Source organism: Mustela erminea, chromosome 8 (assembly GCF_009829155.1).
Source record: "Mustela erminea isolate mMusErm1 chromosome 8, mMusErm1.Pri, whole genome shotgun sequence".
Taxonomy (NCBI): domain Eukaryota; kingdom Metazoa; phylum Chordata; class Mammalia; order Carnivora; family Mustelidae; genus Mustela; species Mustela erminea.
Window position 1 is genome coordinate 2,601,458 of NC_045621.1, and position 20,688 is coordinate 2,622,145.

Below are 20,688 nucleotides of genomic sequence, written 5' to 3' on the forward strand. Positions count from 1 at the left end.
GGTGACTGGGGGGATGGTGAAATGGGTGAGTGGGATTGAGAGTACACTACCTTGTTGAGCATTGAGTAATATATGCAACTGTTGAATCACTATATTACACACCTGAAACTAATAACACTATGTTAACTACACTGGAATTAACAATTTTTAAAAAATAGTAGGCTGTTTAGTTTTTGAGGAGTCAAAAGTTATATGTGGATTTTTGATGATGTGGGAGTCCATACCCCTAATCCCGACATTCCATGGTCAACTGTATTGTAAACTCTATAAACATGGAAATTCATTAAACCCAAAGAAAGGCAGCTTTTTTTTTTAAAGGTATTTCCTATAGTAAAGTCTGATTAGAATACAATTGATAATAATTCGGATTAGATACTTATATTTGGTAGATTTCACTTATGAATCTTACTTAGGCAAACAGACATTTACTCTTTTTTTTTTTTTTAAAGGTTTTTTATTTATTTATTTGACAGAGATCAGAAGTAGACAGAGAGGCAGGCAGAGAGAGATAGGGAAGCAGGCTCCCTGCTGAGCAGAGAGCCCGATGCGGGACTCGATCCCAGGACCCCAAGATCATGACCTGAGCCGAAGGCAGCGGCTTAACCCACTGAGCCACCCAGGCGCCCCAGACATTTACTTTTAAAGCTCTCTGAAAGAAAAACATGTTTTTAAAACTATTGTTAGAAAGCCAATGGAACTCCTCTTAGAAAAGTACACATTTATACCTGACTTTATATTTTAGTGTCTTGATATTTATCAGTTTCTGTTTTGTAGAGTTTAAACTATATTATTTTGCTTTATACAGTAAGACCTGTTTTATTATGATTACGTATAATAATTGTCCTGACTAGAAATATTTTCATAATTAATTACAGTTGATATAATTTAAAAATTTAAACAAATCTTTGTGTTATTTTACTCAGATGCCTGGAGTTCTTACTTGTATTGCAAGATTTGTGTTTCTGTAGCTAATGATTTTTCTATAAAATGAAGCTGCCAGGGGCACCTGGGTGGCTCAGTGGCTTAAAGCCTCTGCCTTCTGCTCAGGTCATGATCTCAGGGTCCTGGGATCGAGCCCCACATCAGACACTCTGCTCAGCAGGGAGCCTACTTCCTCCTCTCTCTCTGCCTGCCTTTCTGTCTACTTGTGATCGCTGTCTGTCAAATAAATAAATAAATAAATAAATAAAATCTTAAATAAATAAATAAAATCTTAAAAAAAAAAATGAAGCTGCCAGAATGTTTCCAGGATGTTAATTTTTGATTGAGAGAGAGAGATGAGGAACTAAATCTTAGGTAAGACTTCATTACCTTGCATATCTAATTGACCTAAAAAGTACTGACACACAGAATTATATAAATTTAGGTTTTTGTTGGTTATTATTTTTAAATAAAGTCTTTGTAATTATAAGAAGATCTCTATAGGAATTTAGATTTTGGTTTTTGTGTGTATTCATACTAGTATTAGATTAGGAAAACTAGACTATGAGTTGAGTTTGGGGTTTTTTTGCTCTCATTTTTAAAATGAAGACCTCACAGAGATTGCCAAATTAGTGTATTAGCATCTTTCTGTTCTCTGTTTGCAAAACGAACTTTAGAAAGTCATTATGTGGTAAATATTTAAAATACTTAGGAAAGCAATAAGTTATTACAGGGAGAAAGTATTAAAGTCAGGATGAATAATGTTAATTGCTAGACTCTTTAGTGGGTAGAACCAGCTGCTGACGGTGATAGTATTCTGTTTCGGTTTTGTTTTTTTTTTTAAAGATTATATATGCAAAAGTATATATAATTTAGTAGAATTTTCTTAGTCAAGTTTAAATGTGAATTTAAACACAAGTATTCATGATGCTGAAACAATTCAAGGGAGCCTTAAAGATTAGACTGACCTTCTTTTTTTACCGTTGAATCTGAGACCAGGGAAATCAAGGGACTTGCCCATTGTACCATAGTTAGGAATTAATAGAGTTAAGAATTTGAACTCTTACTTTCTTAATATTAAGTTTCCATAAAAAAATAAATGACACAATTGTTTCTCTTGTGTTTCTTGTGGGTAACAGTTGACTGTCTTTATGTACTAAAAATAGTCTCTTTTTGTAGGAGAACTATGGATTTGATAAAATTGAGGTACGAGACAATGGTGAGGGTATCAAGGCCATTGATGCACCTGTAATGGCAGTGAAATACTATACTTCAAAAATAAATAGTCATGAAGATCTTGAAAATTTGACAACTTACGGTTTTCGTGGAGAAGCCTTGGGATCAATTTGTTGTGTAGCTGAGGTAAGGTAATATATATTGACCTCTCTAGTGATTTCATAATCACAGAGTGATAGCATTAAGAGAAAATGAATGGAGGTTTTGGCAAAAAGTATAGACTTTTTTTATTGTGGTAGAATATACATAACATAAAATTTATAATTTAATCCTTTTTTTTTCCATTTTTTTTTATTGTGTTATGTTAGTAACATACAGTACATCATTAGTTTTTGATGTAGTGTTCCATGATTCAATGTTTGCGTATAACACCCAATGATCCACGCGATACGTGCCCTCCTTAGTACCCATCACTGGGCTAACCCATTTCCCTACACCGCTCCCCTCTAAAACTCAGTTTCTTTCTTGGAGTCCGTAGTCTCATGGTTCGTCTCCCCTTCCAGTTTCCCCCGCTTCATTTTTCCCTTCCTTCTAATGTCCTCCATGCTATTCATTATGTTCCACTTTTTTTTTTTTCTTTAAAGATTTGGGGCTCCTGGGTGGCTCAGTGGGTTAAGCCCCTGCCTTCAGCTTGGGTCATGATCTCAGGGTCTTGGGATTGAGGCCTGCATCAGGCTGTCTGCTCAGCAGGGAGCCTGCTTCCCGCCCCCCCACACCCGCCCTCTCTGCCTATTTGTGATCTCTCTGTCAAATTAAAAAAAAATCTTAAAAGATTTTATTTATTTATTTGACACAGAGAGAGAGAGAGAGAATGCAAGCAGGGGGAGCAGCATGGTGCAGGAAGGCTGATGTGGGGCTCGAGCCCGGGACCCTAGCATCATGACCTGAGCCGAAGGCAGCTGCTTAACCAACTGAGCTCCCAGGTGCCCCTTAACTTGACTTACTCTAAACCCTAGCTGGTCAGAGGTGGATTGGGTTTGAGAACTTTGTTCTCCTGACCCTGGTTATGGTGCTTTCAGTGTTTATAAACCCCTCAGTTCAGAGCCTGACCAACTTTTTTGCATAGTACCAATTACATTTCACTGCCTCTGCATTGGATTTCATAACTAGTTTGTGTCAAAGCCTGTCTAGAACCTTGATCTAGTAGTGTTTGATCACACTGCTCTGTACTAGTTTCTTTGTGCTGTACTATATTATTCTGTGTATTGGGCTGTATTTTATAGTGTGATAGTCTCTGTGTCCTGTGTGTGTCCACTGGCTGTGTATCCCTGCATTTGTGCTCTGCTGGCCATCTCTGCTTGGGTGAGAATGCTCAGGTACAATCAAATGATAGAACTTTACGTTTCAGAAAAGTGGCATGTACACGAGATACTGTTACTTTTCATCCATTCTCACAGCAGTCATATATATATATCTCCATGCTTACTGTGGTCTTCCCTCTTTCATTCTGCTCTTAAAGTGCTGGCATGGTATAGGTCTTCTCCATTTTTTTGTGAAAAGAGCCCCTGCTCAGTATTCACTTTTGTCTTTTGGAGCTCTGTGAGGTGATGCCGAAGTAACGAAGAAAAATTGTGGTTGGGGAAGGAGCTGGTCTTAAAAGTGGGAGAGTTTGATATTCTACTACAGAGGTAGACTCGGGGCCCTTGTGTGTTAGAATCCAGACGGCTAGTGGCCCGTGGGTGGCTCAGTTTCTTAAGCATCTGACTCGTAATTTTGGCTCAGATTGTACTCTCCCTGTTGTGATATGGATCCCATTGTTTGCTGGGTTTGGTGCTGAGCTGGGAGTCTGCTTCAGATTTTCTCTTCCCTCCCCTCACCCCTGCCCCCCACTCGCATACACATGCTCGTTCTCTCAAATAAATAAATAAAAAGAAGAATCCAGATGTTATTGCTAAAGTAGGAAAAGCCTTGTCCTTAAGTGCATTCTGCTTAAAACCTCTATTCAAAATCTTGCATACCCCTTGCTTTCTGTGCTTCCGTATCTGTCCCAGCACTTGCTTTATTTAGAGTTCACCGAGTCTCCAAATAGATTTTAGGGAAGAGCAAGTAGAGGGTACAGCTCACTGGGCATTGCCCATCTTTCTCCCTAGAGACCATATCTGGGAACCTACAGCCCATATCTGGGAACCTACAGCCCTGGCATCTTGCAGAAAGTGTTTTTTTTAAGTGGGTTCAGATTTATACCAGGGAACCTCTGAAACTCCCAGTACTAGCACATACTATTGTTTGAACTCCTGGTAGCTATTTTAGAAATCATATAATTTATTTTTTTTAAGATTTTATTTATTTACTTGACAGAGAGGGAAAGAGAGGGAGGAAGTATAAGCAGGCAGAGTGGCAGGCAGAAGCAGTCTTCTTGCTGAGCAGAGAGGCTGACATGGGACTCGATCCCAGAACTCTGGGATCATGACTTGAGCTACAGGCCCAAAGGCTTAACCAACTGAGCCACGCTGGTGTCCCAGAAATCATGTATTTCTTTTTTTTGTTTGAGAACACAATTATTTGATTTTTTTTTTTAGCTGCTGTCCAAACTTGTTAGTTTTTTGGGTTTTTTTAAGATTTTATTTACCTAACAGAGAGAGAGAGAGCGCGCACAGTAGGCAGAGCAGCAGGCAGAGGGAGAGGGAGAAGGAGGCTCCCTGCTCAGCGGGGAGCCTGATGTGGGACTTGATCCCAGGACCATGGGATCCTTACTTGAGCTAGAGGCAGACGCTTAACCATCTGAGCCACCCAGGCACCTCTGAACTTGGTAGTTTTTAAGGTATATTTTGGCAAAGTATTGTTAAATAATGTAAAATTTAGCATTTCTGGGTTTTCAGAAATTAATTTGTTAATTTTAGTGTAGTTGACACACTAGTTTCAGTTACACAACTTAGTGATTTGACAAATTTATACCTTATGCTGTCTTCACTACAACTGTAGCCAACGTGTCTTGATATATCACTATTACATTGTTGATTACATTCCTGTATGCTGTGCCTCTTGGGTCCCATGACTTATTCAGTCCATATCATTGGAAACCAGTATCTCCTTTTATTGAGAGGTGGACTCTAAGGGAAAACCCACAAATGAATAAACAAACAACAAGTCATTTCTGTATTTTCTATAAGATGTATGTAACCTTTCAGAACTGAAATTGGTTATTATCAGCTTTGTCTACTAGGTGGCAGCACTATACTTAGTCTTTTTAAAATACATGGTAATGAGCCATATGATTTATCCAAATCTTTACTGTAGTTCTGATTTTAAATGGCAGTTTTGCAAGTCTCTGTCTAGTGGTACTCTATTTTGTTTCTTTATTTGACTACTTAAGCCCAGTTGATATCCAAGTTTATCATTTTGTCTTTTGTTTTATTTTTGAGGCATTTGAATGCCTTGAGTATAAATACTTAAAATAATTTATCAGAATTACTGGAGGAATAAAGGAATTGTCAGACTACCAGGATACTATAAGACTATAAACTTCTTAAAAATTATATTCAGTTTACATATTGTAAAGTCAAATGTTTATCTTACAAAATATTACCAGCATTTTATGTAATCTCTTTTCTTGTAAATCTTTGGGAAAACCACACATAGATAGATACATGTGTGCATATTTTGCGTATGTGGACTCAAGGTCAAGATATACACCATGATCAGCACCCCTGAAGGTGTTCTCCTGCTCCCTCCCACTAGGTAACAGCTATTCTGACCTCTATCAGTATAGATTAGTTCTGCCTGTTCTTGAACTTGATGTAAATGAAATCTTATAATATGTATTTTTTTCGTCACAGATTTCATAATGATGATTTGGGTTTGCTTGTTTCTGAAAGCTAAAGCATCATCAAAAATCTAGATTCAGAAGGGATCCTGGTAGGACCCCGGTTCACTGCCAGATCCCCATCATCAGGACGGAGTCCATTCCCCTAGCTCCCTGGTATTGGCACTGAAGCTCAAAACAGAGTCTCTCTCTGAAGACTGCCCTTACCTCAGCTGAACAGGGCAACCTGCATCCAATGACTGGCTAAAGAGGGATTATAAATGTTCTATTCCAATTCAGAGCAACTCTGCCATGCTATCTCTGGGCCAAAGTGACCCTCCAGGGTCAGCCAAGTCCTTGTTTGTGAGTGCAGAGCCCCATGTCTCTTTCTGCTCTGCCATCACAAGTGATCATCTCGGGAGCACTCACAGTGAGCTTCCTGCTCCCCAGTGTCCCTCTCGATCTGTGGTATGGGTGAGCCACCAAAAAATTTAGATCTTCTGTGGTTCTGTCTCATCTGATTGATGAAGCCAAATGCCAGGTTTTCTTACTCCAACTTTGAAACATAGTCTAATAAACAGTCAGCTACTATTTAATTGTCTGTTGTATGCAGGGTGCTGTGCTAAGTAGTTTACTTTAGAAGAACTGTGCCCAGCGCAGTAAATGGAATATGAAAATTGTGACCTATTTAGGGACATATAATGTGTCCATGGCAAAGCCAAGAATTCAGTTCCAATATCATGTCTCCTAGTACTGAGTTTACCACAGTAGCTCACGCTGCCTTCTTACTAGCATGATTGGAGAGATATTTATTAGTTTAAAAATACCTCGTACTGGGGCGCCTGGGTGGCTCAGTGGGTTAAAGCCTCTGCCTTCGGCTCGGGTCGTGATCTCAGGGTCCTGGGATCGAGCCCCGCGTCGGGCTCTCTGTTCAGCGGGGAGCCTGCTTCCTCCTGCCTCTCTGCCTGTTTGTGATCTCTGTCTGTCAAATAAAAAAAAATAAAAAATAAATAAAAATACCTCGTACTAAAATAGTGAATATAATATACTCAGGCCTGCAGCCGTAAGCTCAGTAGATAATATCAAGGAGTAGTCAAGTTGGAACTTATGTGGGAGGATTCTGAATAGTGTTTCAGAAATACAGAAAATAATATATGCTTGTTAAGGTCAATTAGATTTAAAAAAATTTATTGAGGAATTATAGTTATTAGTAAGTGCTTTTTGGGGAGGAAAGATCACTTTTTAAATTTAATGAATATTCTTCACTCAGAACTGAAATTTCACGTATAGACATCACGTATTTGTTTTAAAGGCTCTAATTTATTTTGAAAATGTTTGGGCAGAGAGTACTTTTTTTTAAGTGGTTACTTGTGCTGGGTAGTATTCTGCTCCATGAAGTTCTTTGTGTGTATTTTTTTGATGGGATAACATGATATGTGGTTCTTTTTTTTTTAATTTCAATTAACCGCCAACATTAGTTTCAGATATAGTGTTCAGTGATTCTTCAGTGGCCCATAATACCCAGTGCTCATCATATCATGTGCCCTCCTTAATGCCCATCCCCCAGTTACCCCATCCCCCGACCGACCTCCCTTTCCAGTCCTCAGTTTGTTTCCAAGAATCAGGAGTCTCTCTTGGTTTGTCTCCCTCTCTGATTTCTACCGTTCAGTTTTCTCTCCCTTCCCTTATGATTGTCTGCACTATTTCTAGGTTCATTTTTGTTTTACATTTCATTAAACCTCGTGGCTTAAAGGGGGGCAAAATCGGAAGCTATATGATTCTGTTTTTGAATATGAAAGTTGGGACTTCTTAATTGTGGGCCCTCTTATCTAAAAGATAGGAGGAAGCCCCAGAATCATTTTGATAATTTCCTCCCTCCTGTTCCATACTGTAGGATACATCCTGTGTTCTTTAAAGCCATGGTGATAGAGCTTTAATTGGAATAGACACAGGAGTTTTTGAAGCAGTGGGGTATCCTGGTTTCTAAGGAATTTTTGAAGCAGCGGGGTATCCTCCTTTAAGTGCAGCCTCCTCACAGGTAATGGAACTCTTGAAAAGGAGAGAAGTCAGAGCCAAGATTTCCCTGTTGTTAGTCTCCCAGAGTGAATTATCCGGCACAAGTTCTGACGTCAGAGCTCTTGTATTAGTGTAAACTCTGCCAGGTGGGCATATTCACACCCAGAAAGGAAAAGGCATTTCAGTGATCCAGGCAAAGCTGATATTTCTCCTGAATCATGAAGACCATTTGCCTTAGTTTTCAGACTCCTGTTTCCTGTATCAAAGTATTCATCCAAAAGTCAGCAAAAAAAAAATAACAAAATTTTAACAAAATTATCTTAAATGAATTTTTGCCGAGAGGTTTTTTGTTTGTTTTGGTTTTGCATGAATTAAGAGGACATATCCTAAGTTTTAAATTTTAGTTTTATCTAAAATATTGAGAAACATTATGCTTATTTAAAGTTTAAATGCTTTTATGTAATTTAACTTTTTGTTAGTATTATAGTTCCCTTGAAACTCAATAATTGGACTGAAAAGTCAGTTTTTAATAACATAGCTAATATAACCTATAAGGTTCTCTGAGAACTTTAAAATAAACTTTTAAAAATTCTTAAAATAAATTTATTTAGTTCTTCTTTTGACACCGCTAGATTCATTCTGCCACAGTTCATTAACATCTCTAGTAAGAAGCACAAGTAAGAGTTTGTAATGTTAGAGATACATCCGATGGTAGAGTTACTAAGGGTTCAAATTTGTTAGCTCCTGCAGAGCAAACACATTCTAAGCTTGTGCCTAGTCCAAAAAAAGGTTTCCTGCCCAGGACACAGGGTCATATGATGAAATGAACTCTTGAAACACAATTCCTTCCTCTGAGGAACACATTGTATTTCATGAATCTGTGAAACATGCTTATGTGTTATCCTTCTCTGCCTTTCACGTTCTAATTTTAAAAGAATTTAACATTCTAAAATAATATTTTATTCTTTTTTTTTTTTTTTACTTTAATGCAACTATTACAATGGGACCAGTGAGGTCCTGTTTTGATTTTTAGCATATCAGTTTATTCATCTAGGCTAGAGTGTATTTACTGTTAACTAATACGTTTAAAGAATGAACAAGTTAATAACTATGAAATGCTTTGTAAGTAGTCAAAACAAATACCCATGTAACTCTGTAAAGTAGCATCATCTTCATCTTATCATTGCCTTCCTCTTGAAGATGGTAGAGTAATCATTTATTCAAGGCCATCTAACCAAGCCACTGGCATAGTTAGTACTAGAACTCAGAGTTCAGGGCTACTTTTGCTCAATGACTCCAACTTCAGGCTAGGTGGTTATCTCTTTGGAGAATAGAAGTAGAATTTAGTTGACCTTAGCATTTTTGAGAAGGGGTTGATTAAATTTAGAATTATTTTTAAAGGGAAAATCATAAAGTAGTTAAATTAGACTCAGGAAAGAAATTTTTTGTACTCTTTGTTTTAAACTTTGTTAGAAAAAATCATTACTGGATAGAATAGAATTGGGATGGAGCAGGGAAGATTAAGGTCAGTTATCAGGAAAAGTTTCAAAATTATACAACCTTTGAACCATGGAATATATTTTTGGAAGAAGTAGAAAAATCACTTAAGATTATATAGATGCTCACAACTTTATGTTAGGTGCAGCTTTTTTGAGGAACAGTTATTATGGAAATGGCAGCTTGAGGTAAAGATTTGATGGACATTACCCCTAGAGAGAATATAATAGATTCTACTAGTATTATGAGCTAGAGAAGCCATTTTGGGGGTGACTGCTATTTCCTGCATGGTACCCACGTGTTCTGTAGCCATATGTAAGTTAGTGCATGCTTAGAACAGGGAGGTAGAACCATCAAATCCAGTGTAGATCCACCTGAATCTAGATGAGTTCCAGCAGTGGAGCTAATGTTTATGGCTTCTTCCTGATTTACATAGTTGGCTCTGCTGAGTCCAAGAATGGCCAAGAAAGATTGCTCCAGCTTTGTGTCATCATTGCTCACAGAATGTGTGAGGAGGCCACCCATTTCTGAAACCGCTGTGCTTTGCTAGGACATCCCCACTCTCCAACTACAATATTTTCTGATACTGGAATGGTTTACTATTGTTATACTCTCCCACTCATCTCAAAAAATAGATAATGCAGGCTTTTTTTTTTAATAGATTTATTTATTTGAGAGAGAGATATGAAGAAAGAGCACAGGCAGGGTTGGGTAGGGGGCTGAGGGAGAGGAATGGTCAGACTCCCAGCTGATGAGGAAGCCTGTCGCTCATCTAGGAATCAGCTAAAGACAGGCTTACCCAGCTGAGCCACCCAGGCACCCTGAATGCAGATACTCTTAAATTCTTATTTCTGTCCTGACATCTAAGGAAATATATTCATTGTCAGTAAAATACTTTCTTATACATACATGCCTTAATGCTAAAGTATTTTTCAATTAATAGAAAATTTACCTTTAAATAGTTGTTTGTTTTTAAGAAAAATTGTGCATAAATATATGTGTATGATTTATATTTTTTTATTCCTGAACCATTAGCTTAAAAGAAGTGTAGTTTTATACAGAATATAAAAGGGGAGGGAATTATCATTTTACAAAAGGATTTTTCACATTACCAACAAATTTATGGGTCTTGTCTTTTAAAAAGTAAGTTTCCCTAATACAATCAAAATATTGGTTTTACAGATGTAAGTTATATAACACAAATAGCCATATCAGATATACTGATTTGTGTATGAGTATTTTAATTAAAGTTAAATACTCAAAGATCAGTGATTTGCCCTCGAAAAAAATGTTAGCCTATTATTAATATAATTCTAAGGGAATATTACAAGAGAAGTGATCATAAGAGATTTGCAAGTATAAAACTTTTTTCAATTTTAAGTAAATTTATAATTATTTTAAATTTGATTTGATAATGAGGATAATGAGTCCACTGCAGGATCTAAAATAATAATTTTATTAGTGTTTTTTTTTTATATTCCAGGTTTTAATTACTACAAGGACAGCTTCTGATAATTTTAGCACCCAGTATGTTTTAGATGGCAGCGGCCACGTAATTTCTCAAAAACCTTCACATCTTGGTCAAGGTAAGAGAGTAGCTTTGTATCTTTGCCTTTCTTGTCTTTTTTTAGAACATTGTTACCCCTTAAATTCAAATGTGCTGCTTCAGGTTTGGTCATGTGATAAAGTCTACTTTACTTCCAAGTGAATATTCAACCCTTTTTTTAGTCACCATTTCTTAAATACTTAGAATTGTTCTCAAAATGGACTGTGTAAAAGCCTTAGGACAAAATATGGATTAGTCACCCTTCTGTAAAACTGTAAGAACAATGTTACTATTGTTGCATCACTAGTGTTTTCTTTGTATGTGAAGAACGATAGTTTATTGAAATGCGTAAAACATTATTGATTTGGTAATCAGGGTAATAAACCATACCATATCAAGATGCTATGATTAAATAAATAATAAAAATATATTTATTTATGGAAAAATTCGTATGTATGTGCAAGTAAATGGAATAGTGTACCCACACTGTTGGTGGGAATGCAAGTTGGTGCAGCCACTTTGGAAAACAGTGTGGAGATTCCTCAAGAAATTAAAAATAGAGCTTCCCTATGACCCTGCAATTACACTACTGGGTATTTATCCCAAAGATACAGATGTAGTGACAAGAAGGGCCATCTGTACCCCAATGTTTATAGCAGCAATGGCCACGGTCGCCAAACTGTGGAAAGAACCAAGATGCCCTTCAACAGATGAATGGATAAGGAAGATGTGGTCCATATACACTATGGAGTATTATGCCTCCATCAGAAAGGATGAATATCCAACTTTTGTAGCAACATGGATGGGACTGGAAGAGATTATGCTGAGTGAAATAAGTCAAGCAGAGAGAGTCAATTATCATACGGTTTCACTTACTTGTGGAGCATAACAAATAGCATGGAGGACAAGGGGTGTTAGGAGAAGGGAGTTGAGGGAAATTGGAAGGGGAGGTGAACCATGAGAGACTATGGACTCTGAAAAACAATCTGAGGGTTTTGAAGGGGTGGGGGGTGGGAGGTTGGGGGAACCAGGTGGTGGGTATTATAGAGGCACGGATTGCATGGAGCAATGGGTGTGGTGCAAAAACAATGAATACTGTTACGCTGAAAAGAAATTTAAAAAAAATAGTGATTCTTTTTATGTACTGAAGGTTAGGAAAGAGAAGGCTTGCTTTTTTTTTTTTTAGTATGGTCTAGTTCTAGAAATGCTCTGACTCCCAATTTTTAGGAGTTCAGATTAAGAAACCATTAGGAGATTTTTGTGTGGCTGTTCAGTAGAGTACTTTGAAGTAATCTAGTCACATTTTAAAACTTAAATGTATTTATTTTTATCTTAGTAGTAGCCAGTCTAATCTGGATGGCCTGTTGCTCTGTATCACTCATTCTTCTCATACTTTCTTATGTTCATCTCCATGGGAAGTATGAAATAGCAATACTTAAATATGGAGTCCTTCTGATCTTTGCCCATTTGCTGATTGATTTTTCTTTTTTTGCTGACCTAGTCTTCTACTTTCACTGAGACTAAGTATGCATATTAAAGAATTTCTGTGGTCAATAAATGAGCCTTATTTTCTTTTGCAATATTCCTCTTAAGAAACTATACTTGAAACTAGTAATTGCCTTTCATCATTCATTTTTATCTCCTAATTATAGCTGGCCGGCTAGGAAGGCAATAAAGAATCAAGCTCTTAGTTTCAAATTGCTGTAGATGGACATTTTATAGAAATCTGCAAATACTTTTAAAAGCCTTTTACATTTATGTTGCCCAGTGCTGATAGTTTTTGAGTGGTTGAATCACAGACTCACATTTCACCACCAGCTGTCATTCAACTTCCATTTAAATATTTTCTGTGTAAGATAAAACTACAGTACAGCCATCTTAATTAATACCTGTGCATTTAGGGTTCTTGTAGATTAATTTCTGCAGTGGTGTGAACATCCTTGCTTAGCAGTTACTCCTCGTGTCATCTGTTGGATCAGATAATGATACCTGTAGACAACCTAACTGTAGATGCAGGGACAGCTCACAGCAAAATCTTTTTTAGGCATTGGAAAATTTGTTACCCTTTAAAAAAACACATTTAAAATGTTTAAAAATAGTTGACTGGAGATTCTAGTTCTGGGTTTTTTGGGTGTAGGTATTTGTTTTATGGATTAAGTTAGCCATTTAAAATGATATGTGTGCTTAATAGTATGTCATTTTAAATTACCCTTCTGGTCACTTCTATTTTGAGACATTTTAAAAGTTAACAAATGTAAAAATAAGTCCCCAGCTTTTAAATCATTTTTACCAATAACTTATTAAATTACTTGTTTTAATCCTATCTTTTTTCTCTCATCACTTCTGTTTTCTTTACCCTAATCAGTATAAGCTCTCTAAATTGATTTACCCTCCTGGACAAGTTCTTTTAATACCTCCTAGTGCTTCTGCCTTAGGAATTTCTCAGATATCAAAAGTAGTATATTTAAAGTAATCAAGGTAGTTCCTTTCCTTACCCTGTTATTAGAGTAGAGCATCGTGTTCTTTGTAAATCCCTGCTAGGTATGATTGTGCATGCATTGAAAGATTTTATTCATCTGGAGAATGAAACTTTGTTATTAACCAGTTTAAGAAAGGTTTCATATATTCAAGCAACCATATATCTTTGCATCAGGAATATAAATAGCTGCCTTTATAAATGGCATAACATAGGGTCATGTAAAAATATAACAGGGAGCCATACTATAGGACTGCAATTTAATTCTGGTGTTTGTAGAATGTGCTAAAGTTAGAGAGGTGAGCAGTTCTCTTGTAAAATATGATAGTATACTAGGGCCTCCTCCCTGTTGGCCAGTATCACTTGGTACTTTTCTTAAGGGTACACATTTCATTTAGAATCAGCAAAGTTTTCCATCATTAAGTTTTACACAAACATACAGTCTTGGCTTATTGATAATACTTATTTTGCTCTAAGAGAGCATTTTTATCTGCTGAAGCAATAATTTATCAAGATACGTTTTAATTACAGTGTGATCTTTCATGTATAACAAATTTAAAAAACAACAGATATCTTTTCTTTTCAAAAATACATTTATATTTGACTTTATTGATTTTCGTCTGCCCTTCTCACCATCTGTCCACAGCTACAGTATATGCCATTGCACCTGTCACAGCTAGTGGAGAACACAGATGAGTTAAAGGGAGTCACAAAGTAGAAGGGAACAGAGATGACTAGAAAGGTAGTGGCAGTAAATAGAAGCCACCAGTTGCCTAGAAGAAGGTTATGGAGTTGTTCAGAGAAGTTATCATTTGAGTTTGAAGATGGAAGGTGAGAAGGGGTGGGAGTTTAACCTTGCAGCAAGAGAGGAATGATGAAGGAAAAGAGCACATACCTTTAAAAACTTGTATTTTTTTTTTCAATCCACTGGAGAACTATGCCATAAAATAGACAAATACCGTATGACTTCAGCCGTATGTACAATTCAAGAAACAAAACGGATGAACATAGAGGGAAAGAGAGAGGCAAACCATAAAACAGATTCTGAACTACACAAAGCAAACTGAGGGTTGTTGGAGGGGAGATGGGTACGTGGTTGAGTTAAATACGTGATGGCTATTAAAGAGGGAATATGGGGATGCCTGGGTGGCTCAGTTGGTTAAGCCACTGCCTTCAGCTCAGGTCATGATCCTGGAGTTCTGGGATCGAGTTCCACATCAGGCTCCCAGCTCCTTGGGGAGTCTGCTTCTCCCTTCTCATGCTCTCTCTCCCTCTCTCAAATAAATAAATAAAATCTTTAAAGAGGGAATGTGTTGTGACGAGCACCGGGTTTCGTATGTAAGTGATGAATCACTAAATCTTACACCTGAAACTAATATTACACTGTATGTTAACTAACTGGAATTTAAATGAAAACTTGTGGCAGTGGGGAAAGAAGTTAAATGAACTAAGTTCAAGAGAAAGATACCCCTTCTTAGACAAGAAGAGAGTAGTGGCTCCTTGCATCCGTGGGAGCATTAACTGAATCTGAAGGCATAGGTGCTCTCTGTTGTGGATAGGGATCTTTTACGGACCTAGAAGAAACCAGCTGAATTTTACCAGCCATGTATGAACTGACATGACCGATGGGAGGAAGGGATCCTCAAATATAGCTGGTTCATCCTGATGCCAAATCTCATCAGGACTTTCGCTGAGTAGGCAGTGATAAAGAAAGTGGGGACTGAGATCGACAAAGATCTTAAAGTCTCGCAGTGCTTAGATCCCAGAGCCTTGCTGGAGGAGAAGACCTAATTCCATCCTTAATGACATTTGAAACTAGAAGGGAACTTGAGCTAAATAAGGGGACAGCTCAGCTCCAACCCAGATACATTCCTAATTATATTGAAGAGATCCTCTCGTCACTCTAGCTGCTTGACAGAGGAAATGAAGTGCCTTCTCTGGGGGAAAATATTATCTACTTCAGTATTTATTTTTGTATGCAATATCTGGCAAAAACAAAAATATTGATCCCATAAAATGGGATCTATAATCAAGAGAAAAAAATAGTTAATATAAGCAAACACAAACATGACTTAGATGTATGAATTAGCAGAAAGGAACTTAAAACAACTGTGTTAAGGAGTTTAGAGGAAAAGATAGTCAAAGTTGGTAAAAAGGTAGAGAATTTCAGCAGAAAAATGGAACTCTAAAAGAACCAAGTGAAATTTCTAGAACTGAAAGTAAAAGTTTATACCTTTTCTATAGCCAACAGTGAGCCACTGAAACTTTTTAGGTAGAGGATGAATATTATGTTACCTAAAAAATTAACCAGTAGAACATTATAATACCACAAATTATATCTTATTATAAGACATGTCATCTTGAACTAAGTTTTGAAAGAAGGAAAAGGACTTCATATAGATGTGAGAGAGATTTTTAGGGTAGAATAGATAGGCCTAGAAGACTTATGTAGTAAGAGGTAGAGGGAAGAATCAGTTAAAGCTAGAGTATGTGTCTTGGAAACTGTTGGGTGTCCATGTTCCATGAGAAAGAGAATAGCTATAAGTATCAGACTCAAAGAGGAAAATAATGAGTTCAGTTCTGGGTGTGGTTGGTTTGAGGTGGCTTTGGGACATCCACCTGATGATAATTGAATAAGCTTTTATTATGTAACTTGAATACTGTAGGTCTCAGATAATATATCTTAGTCAATTCTAAGATGCATGTTTTGTCAAATTTTGACATCTCTGAAAACAAGCTGTGGCTTATAATTAATAGCCTCCCCAGATTTGGACAAGAAGTTTTGTCTGTTAATTGGTAATTCATGTGTTGACTGCAGGGATAAAGAACAGTTTCAGAATTTTTTTCTTGTAAAAACAACAAATGCTTTATGAGACCTAAAAATGAGAATAGACACAAGTGCTAGAAGGGGTTAAATACTGGTGTGTATGGATTTGAAGATCTCTGAAGTTCTTTTCACGTCTAGATGTGCTTTTCTCTTATCTGCCAACAGGTACAACTGTAACTGCTTTAAGATTGTTTAAGAATCTCCCTGTAAGAAAGCAGTTCTACTCAACTACTAAAAAATGTAAAGATGAAATTAAAAAGATCCAGGATGTCCTCATAAGCTATGGTTTACTTAAGCCTGACTTACGGATTGTTTTTATACATAACAAGGTAAGCATTATTACGCTTTTTAAAAAGATTTTATTTATTTGTCAGCGAGAGAAAGAGAGACTAGGAGTGGCAGGCAGAGGGAGAAGCAGGTCCCCGCTGAGCAAGGAGCCCAATGTGGGACTTGATCCCAGGACTCTGGGATCATGACCTGAGCTAAAGGCAGACGCTTAACTGACTGAGCCACCCAGGTGTCCCCATTATTATGCTTCTGTAAGATTTTTTGGTATGTGGTATCATTATAAAGGGACAGTGTATTTTATCTAAATCAGATGTGTAAAGTCTTCTTGCAAAAAATTTATCCACATTTCTTTAGTTTTATCTTTATAAAGAGCGTCTTTACTTTCTTATCTGATATCTAAATGAAATCTGATTGAACCTTTCATTTCATAATTACTGAAATCAGTGATTCTGCTAAGAGACATTCAAGAAGTGTTTTGTTTTGTTTTTAAGATTTTATTTATTTACTTGAGAGATAGAGAGAGAGTGTGAGAGCAGGGAGGGTCAGAGGGAGAAGCGGACTCAGTGCTGAGCAGGGAGCCCAATGTGGGACTCGATCCCGCGACTCCAGGACCATGACCTGAGCCAAAGGCAGTTGTCCAACCGAGCCACCCAGGCGTCCCCAAGGAATGTTTGCGTCCTTCCTAAATATAAAGATGAGTAAGACATGTTTTCCTTTAAGGAGTTCACAATTTAGTGATATTTTTCACCTTCTGTTATTGTTTTTTCTTTGGAGGAGATTTTTTTGTTTTTTGGGTTTTTTTTTGTTTTTTTAAGGAAGCTCTACCTCCTTTCCATTTTTCAAAGCAAGGCTGACTAAGAAACTCTTGTTGCTCGATGAGTCTTGGTGGGAAGAAAAGTTTATGTATTTTGTGATTATTTTCTTTTTCGTAAAGTTCCACATGTGCACTTGAAATAGTTAATGGAAGGAGAGCAGGACCACACAGCAGAATTATGGAAACCTCATGGGGAGTTGAGGGCCTGTGCAATGCTACAACATATCCTAAGTCCTTTAAACTCCTATAATCCAGGGGCGCCTGGGTGGCTCAGTGGGTTAAGCCACTGCCTTCGGCTCAGGTCATGATCTCAGAGCCCTGGGATCGAGTCCCGCATCGGGCTCTCTGCTCAGCAGAGAGCCTGCTTCCCTCTCTCTCTCTCGGGCTGCCTCTCCGTCTACTTGTGATTTCTCTCTGTCAAATTAATAAATTAAAAAAAAAAAAAAAAAAACTCCTATAATCCATAGCAACAACTAAGTGAGGTAGACATATTAACTTACGTTGTCCTCTAAACTGAACTCAAAGAGGTTGAAAACTTTATATTGCACAGCTATCAAATTGTTGAGATGGGATTTGAAACTTAACATGCCTAAAGAGTGCAGGCTCCTTAGACCCTACTGTCTTGTTTTCCCATTTTAACACTATATTACATTTATATAATTCTGTTCCAGGTTTCAGAACACTCATAATAACTTTGTAAGTTAGACAGCAGTATCTCTTCTTTGTATGAGGAACCTGACACTCAGAGTAATCAAAGAAATTGTTCTGTTTTAATAGCAATTAATAGTACTAGGTCAGAACCCTTTTTCATGCAGTTTTCTTTCTATTCTGTGTCTACGTGTTATTGAGATGATTCTGTATTAAACCAAGCTGTGATAGAATATTTATGATCAAAATCACTGATCATCCTAAAAAAAACAAAAAAGAAAGAAGAACATTAAGATTAGTCAGCCACCTGTTCCTGGTGCCGTAGGGCTCAACCACATGATACCTTGAGATCTCTTCCAGCTCTACCGTGCTGTGATTCCTCAGGATGTTGATAGATGGAGGCTCATCCTGCTAGTATAAATAACCCCATGACCTCTTGATCCAAGGGACAGTTAGCAATTAAAAGTTAAATGTACCCAAGTTAAAAAAAGATCAAGGACAGAAGAATCAGGAAGGGAAAGCATATGGAAAAGGATAAAATATGATGATAGGAACTACATATTTCTAAAAGAAAAGCTGTAAAGAGGAAAGTTTTGTAAGTTCTGTAAAGAGGAAAGTTTTGAGTGTGAGAAAATAATACTAGATTAAACCCAGATTTCTGCTTTATGTAATGGAAGTGAGTACGTAAAAGTCAAGTGCATGTTTTCCAAGTTTTGAATAAGTTTATATAAATTTTCCTAACCACTCTAAGATCATCAGTGCATGCATTATCTTTTGAGAATGGAAAGTAGTATTTTATGAAATGCTGCATTTTACTATTTTTGGAGAACAGTGCATCTCAACTGATAATGAACAAACACGAGTCCCTTGATACCCTTCAGTAATTTCATATGCAATTCAAATCCTGAAGAGTATGCTGAGAATATTATACAGTAAAAATAATGTAAGATTATAAAAGGTCTTAATGTAGAATTGTGTTAGCTATTATTACACAAGGAAATCAAGGACTGAATTAGAATAAGCTACCTATCTTCAAGCTTTTTTCTCTTCGTACTAGTTATTGTTCCACTTTTGTTTCTTAATAGTACTGTTCTACCTCAGATGTTGAAATATATTGTTAAACCTCCCAGAATACAAGTGGCACATGTCATAAATCTCTTTGAACATTGAGTCCTGCTCTGCTCTTAGCCTTTTTCTTTTAAACATGTTTATCATTCTTTATATGCTTTTCTGAAAAGTTTTTGCTTTTGCCTAATATTTACACATGACGATATTGACATCTTTTTTTGAAGTCTTTTTCTTCTTTAGAAACAAACAATCATATTGCACATAACATGAGAAGGACTATTGCTATTTTGACATCTTGGATTAGATAGTGTTCCTTCTTTTTATGAAGGTTTAACCTGCCAAGACATTCTTTGAATACTGATAATGTTGATGTTCTTGCCAGTATGGTTATGTTAGAAAGAGGTCTTTTTCTTCTTTCATCACCATGTTCCTTGAAAGCATATTGAATAATGAGACAGCTAAAGGGAAATAATTTACAAGTGGATTCAGTGACTTTATTTAAAGTAGATATTATTTGGAGAAATTGCTAGAGCCATTCCTTAAAAAGCGCTATAGTATTCAGCTTTTGTTGCAGTAACTGAATTCCTCTGAGGTCCTGCTGTGTATATTTTCATTTATAAAGTAGCTATTTCCTAGAATTAAAAGTTTTTGTCAGCGTGATAATGTCTGAAACTAGTATTTTCACTCTTTCATATGTGCATGAATAATTTTGTAGACAGCTAATTGAGAACATTATGTAAACGGTGATTTCAAATAAGGGGTACTTTCATACTTCATGCTTGTCGATTTTTGTGAATATTTTCTTCTGCCTAAAATACTATTCGTGGTTTTAAAAATTGTTTTGAATCAAATTTTGTCTTGATAATTAGAAGCCCACTGCATTACAAAAGCTGAATTGGCTTATCACTGATGCAGGGTTTTTACTGTAATTTAAGGAGTGACTTCCCACCTGCCTACCCCACCTCTATGTCACATGAGTGTTAAAGCTTATTGGGATCAGTTTGTTTATTTTTGAGGTCTGGAAGGATGATGACACAGCTTCGAAAAGTTGGATATCTCTGCCATCAGTCACTCTGGGAAGGAACAGGACCTTAGATAGAGAACAGAAACCCAACAAAGTGGCCTTAGAAATTCGGTAGTGAGTGTAGTAGTTGTCTCTTGACATACAGTTCTCTGGGTCTCTAGGAGGGAGAGAGACTCTTATGGTGGTGGCTGAAGACTGGGGAGGAAGCAGGTGTCAAGAATAATAAAAAAAAAAGGGACATGTTTATTAGATTATAAACGGAAGATAAAAAAAGTTGTAGCCTGTAATTTTCTGTTCATCTTAATCTTTTTTTTTTTTTTACGTGAAGCAACTGAGTATTTTTTTAAATTTTTTTTAAAGATTTCATTCATTTATTTGACAGAGATCACAAGTAGGCAAAGAGGCAGGCAGAGAGAGAGGAAAGGAGGCAGGCTCCCTGCTGGCAGAGAGCCCGATATGGGGCTCGATCCCAGGATCCCGGGATCATGACCTGAGCCGAAGGCAGAGGCTTTAACCCACTGAGCCACCCAGGCGCCCCCATTTTATTCTTTTTTGCATCTTTTATTTAGCCTTTTCCTCAAATAT

At 36.9% G+C, this 20,688-nt stretch overlaps 1 protein-coding gene across 13 annotated transcripts in view; it reads left to right on the forward strand.

Annotated features, from left to right (window-relative positions):
- PMS1 (PMS1 homolog 1, mismatch repair system component) overlaps nucleotides 1-20,688 on the forward strand; it is an 86,844-nt gene that overhangs the window by 14,644 nt on the left and 51,512 nt on the right. For 12 of the 13 annotated variants that reach the window (XR_004288367.1, XM_032354142.1, XM_032354144.1 and 9 more), the window contains 3 exons: nucleotides 2,101-2,283; nucleotides 10,896-10,998; nucleotides 16,427-16,590. Coding sequence is in view for 12 of the 13 variants with exons in the window: in XM_032354142.1 (XP_032210033.1) it covers nucleotides 2,101-2,283; nucleotides 10,896-10,998; nucleotides 16,427-16,590 (450 nt within the window). In the remaining variant the exon portion in view is untranslated. The remainder of the gene's footprint in view (nucleotides 1-2,100; nucleotides 2,284-10,895; nucleotides 10,999-16,426; nucleotides 16,591-20,688) is intronic. The other variant, XM_032354150.1, reaches the window with a different exon arrangement.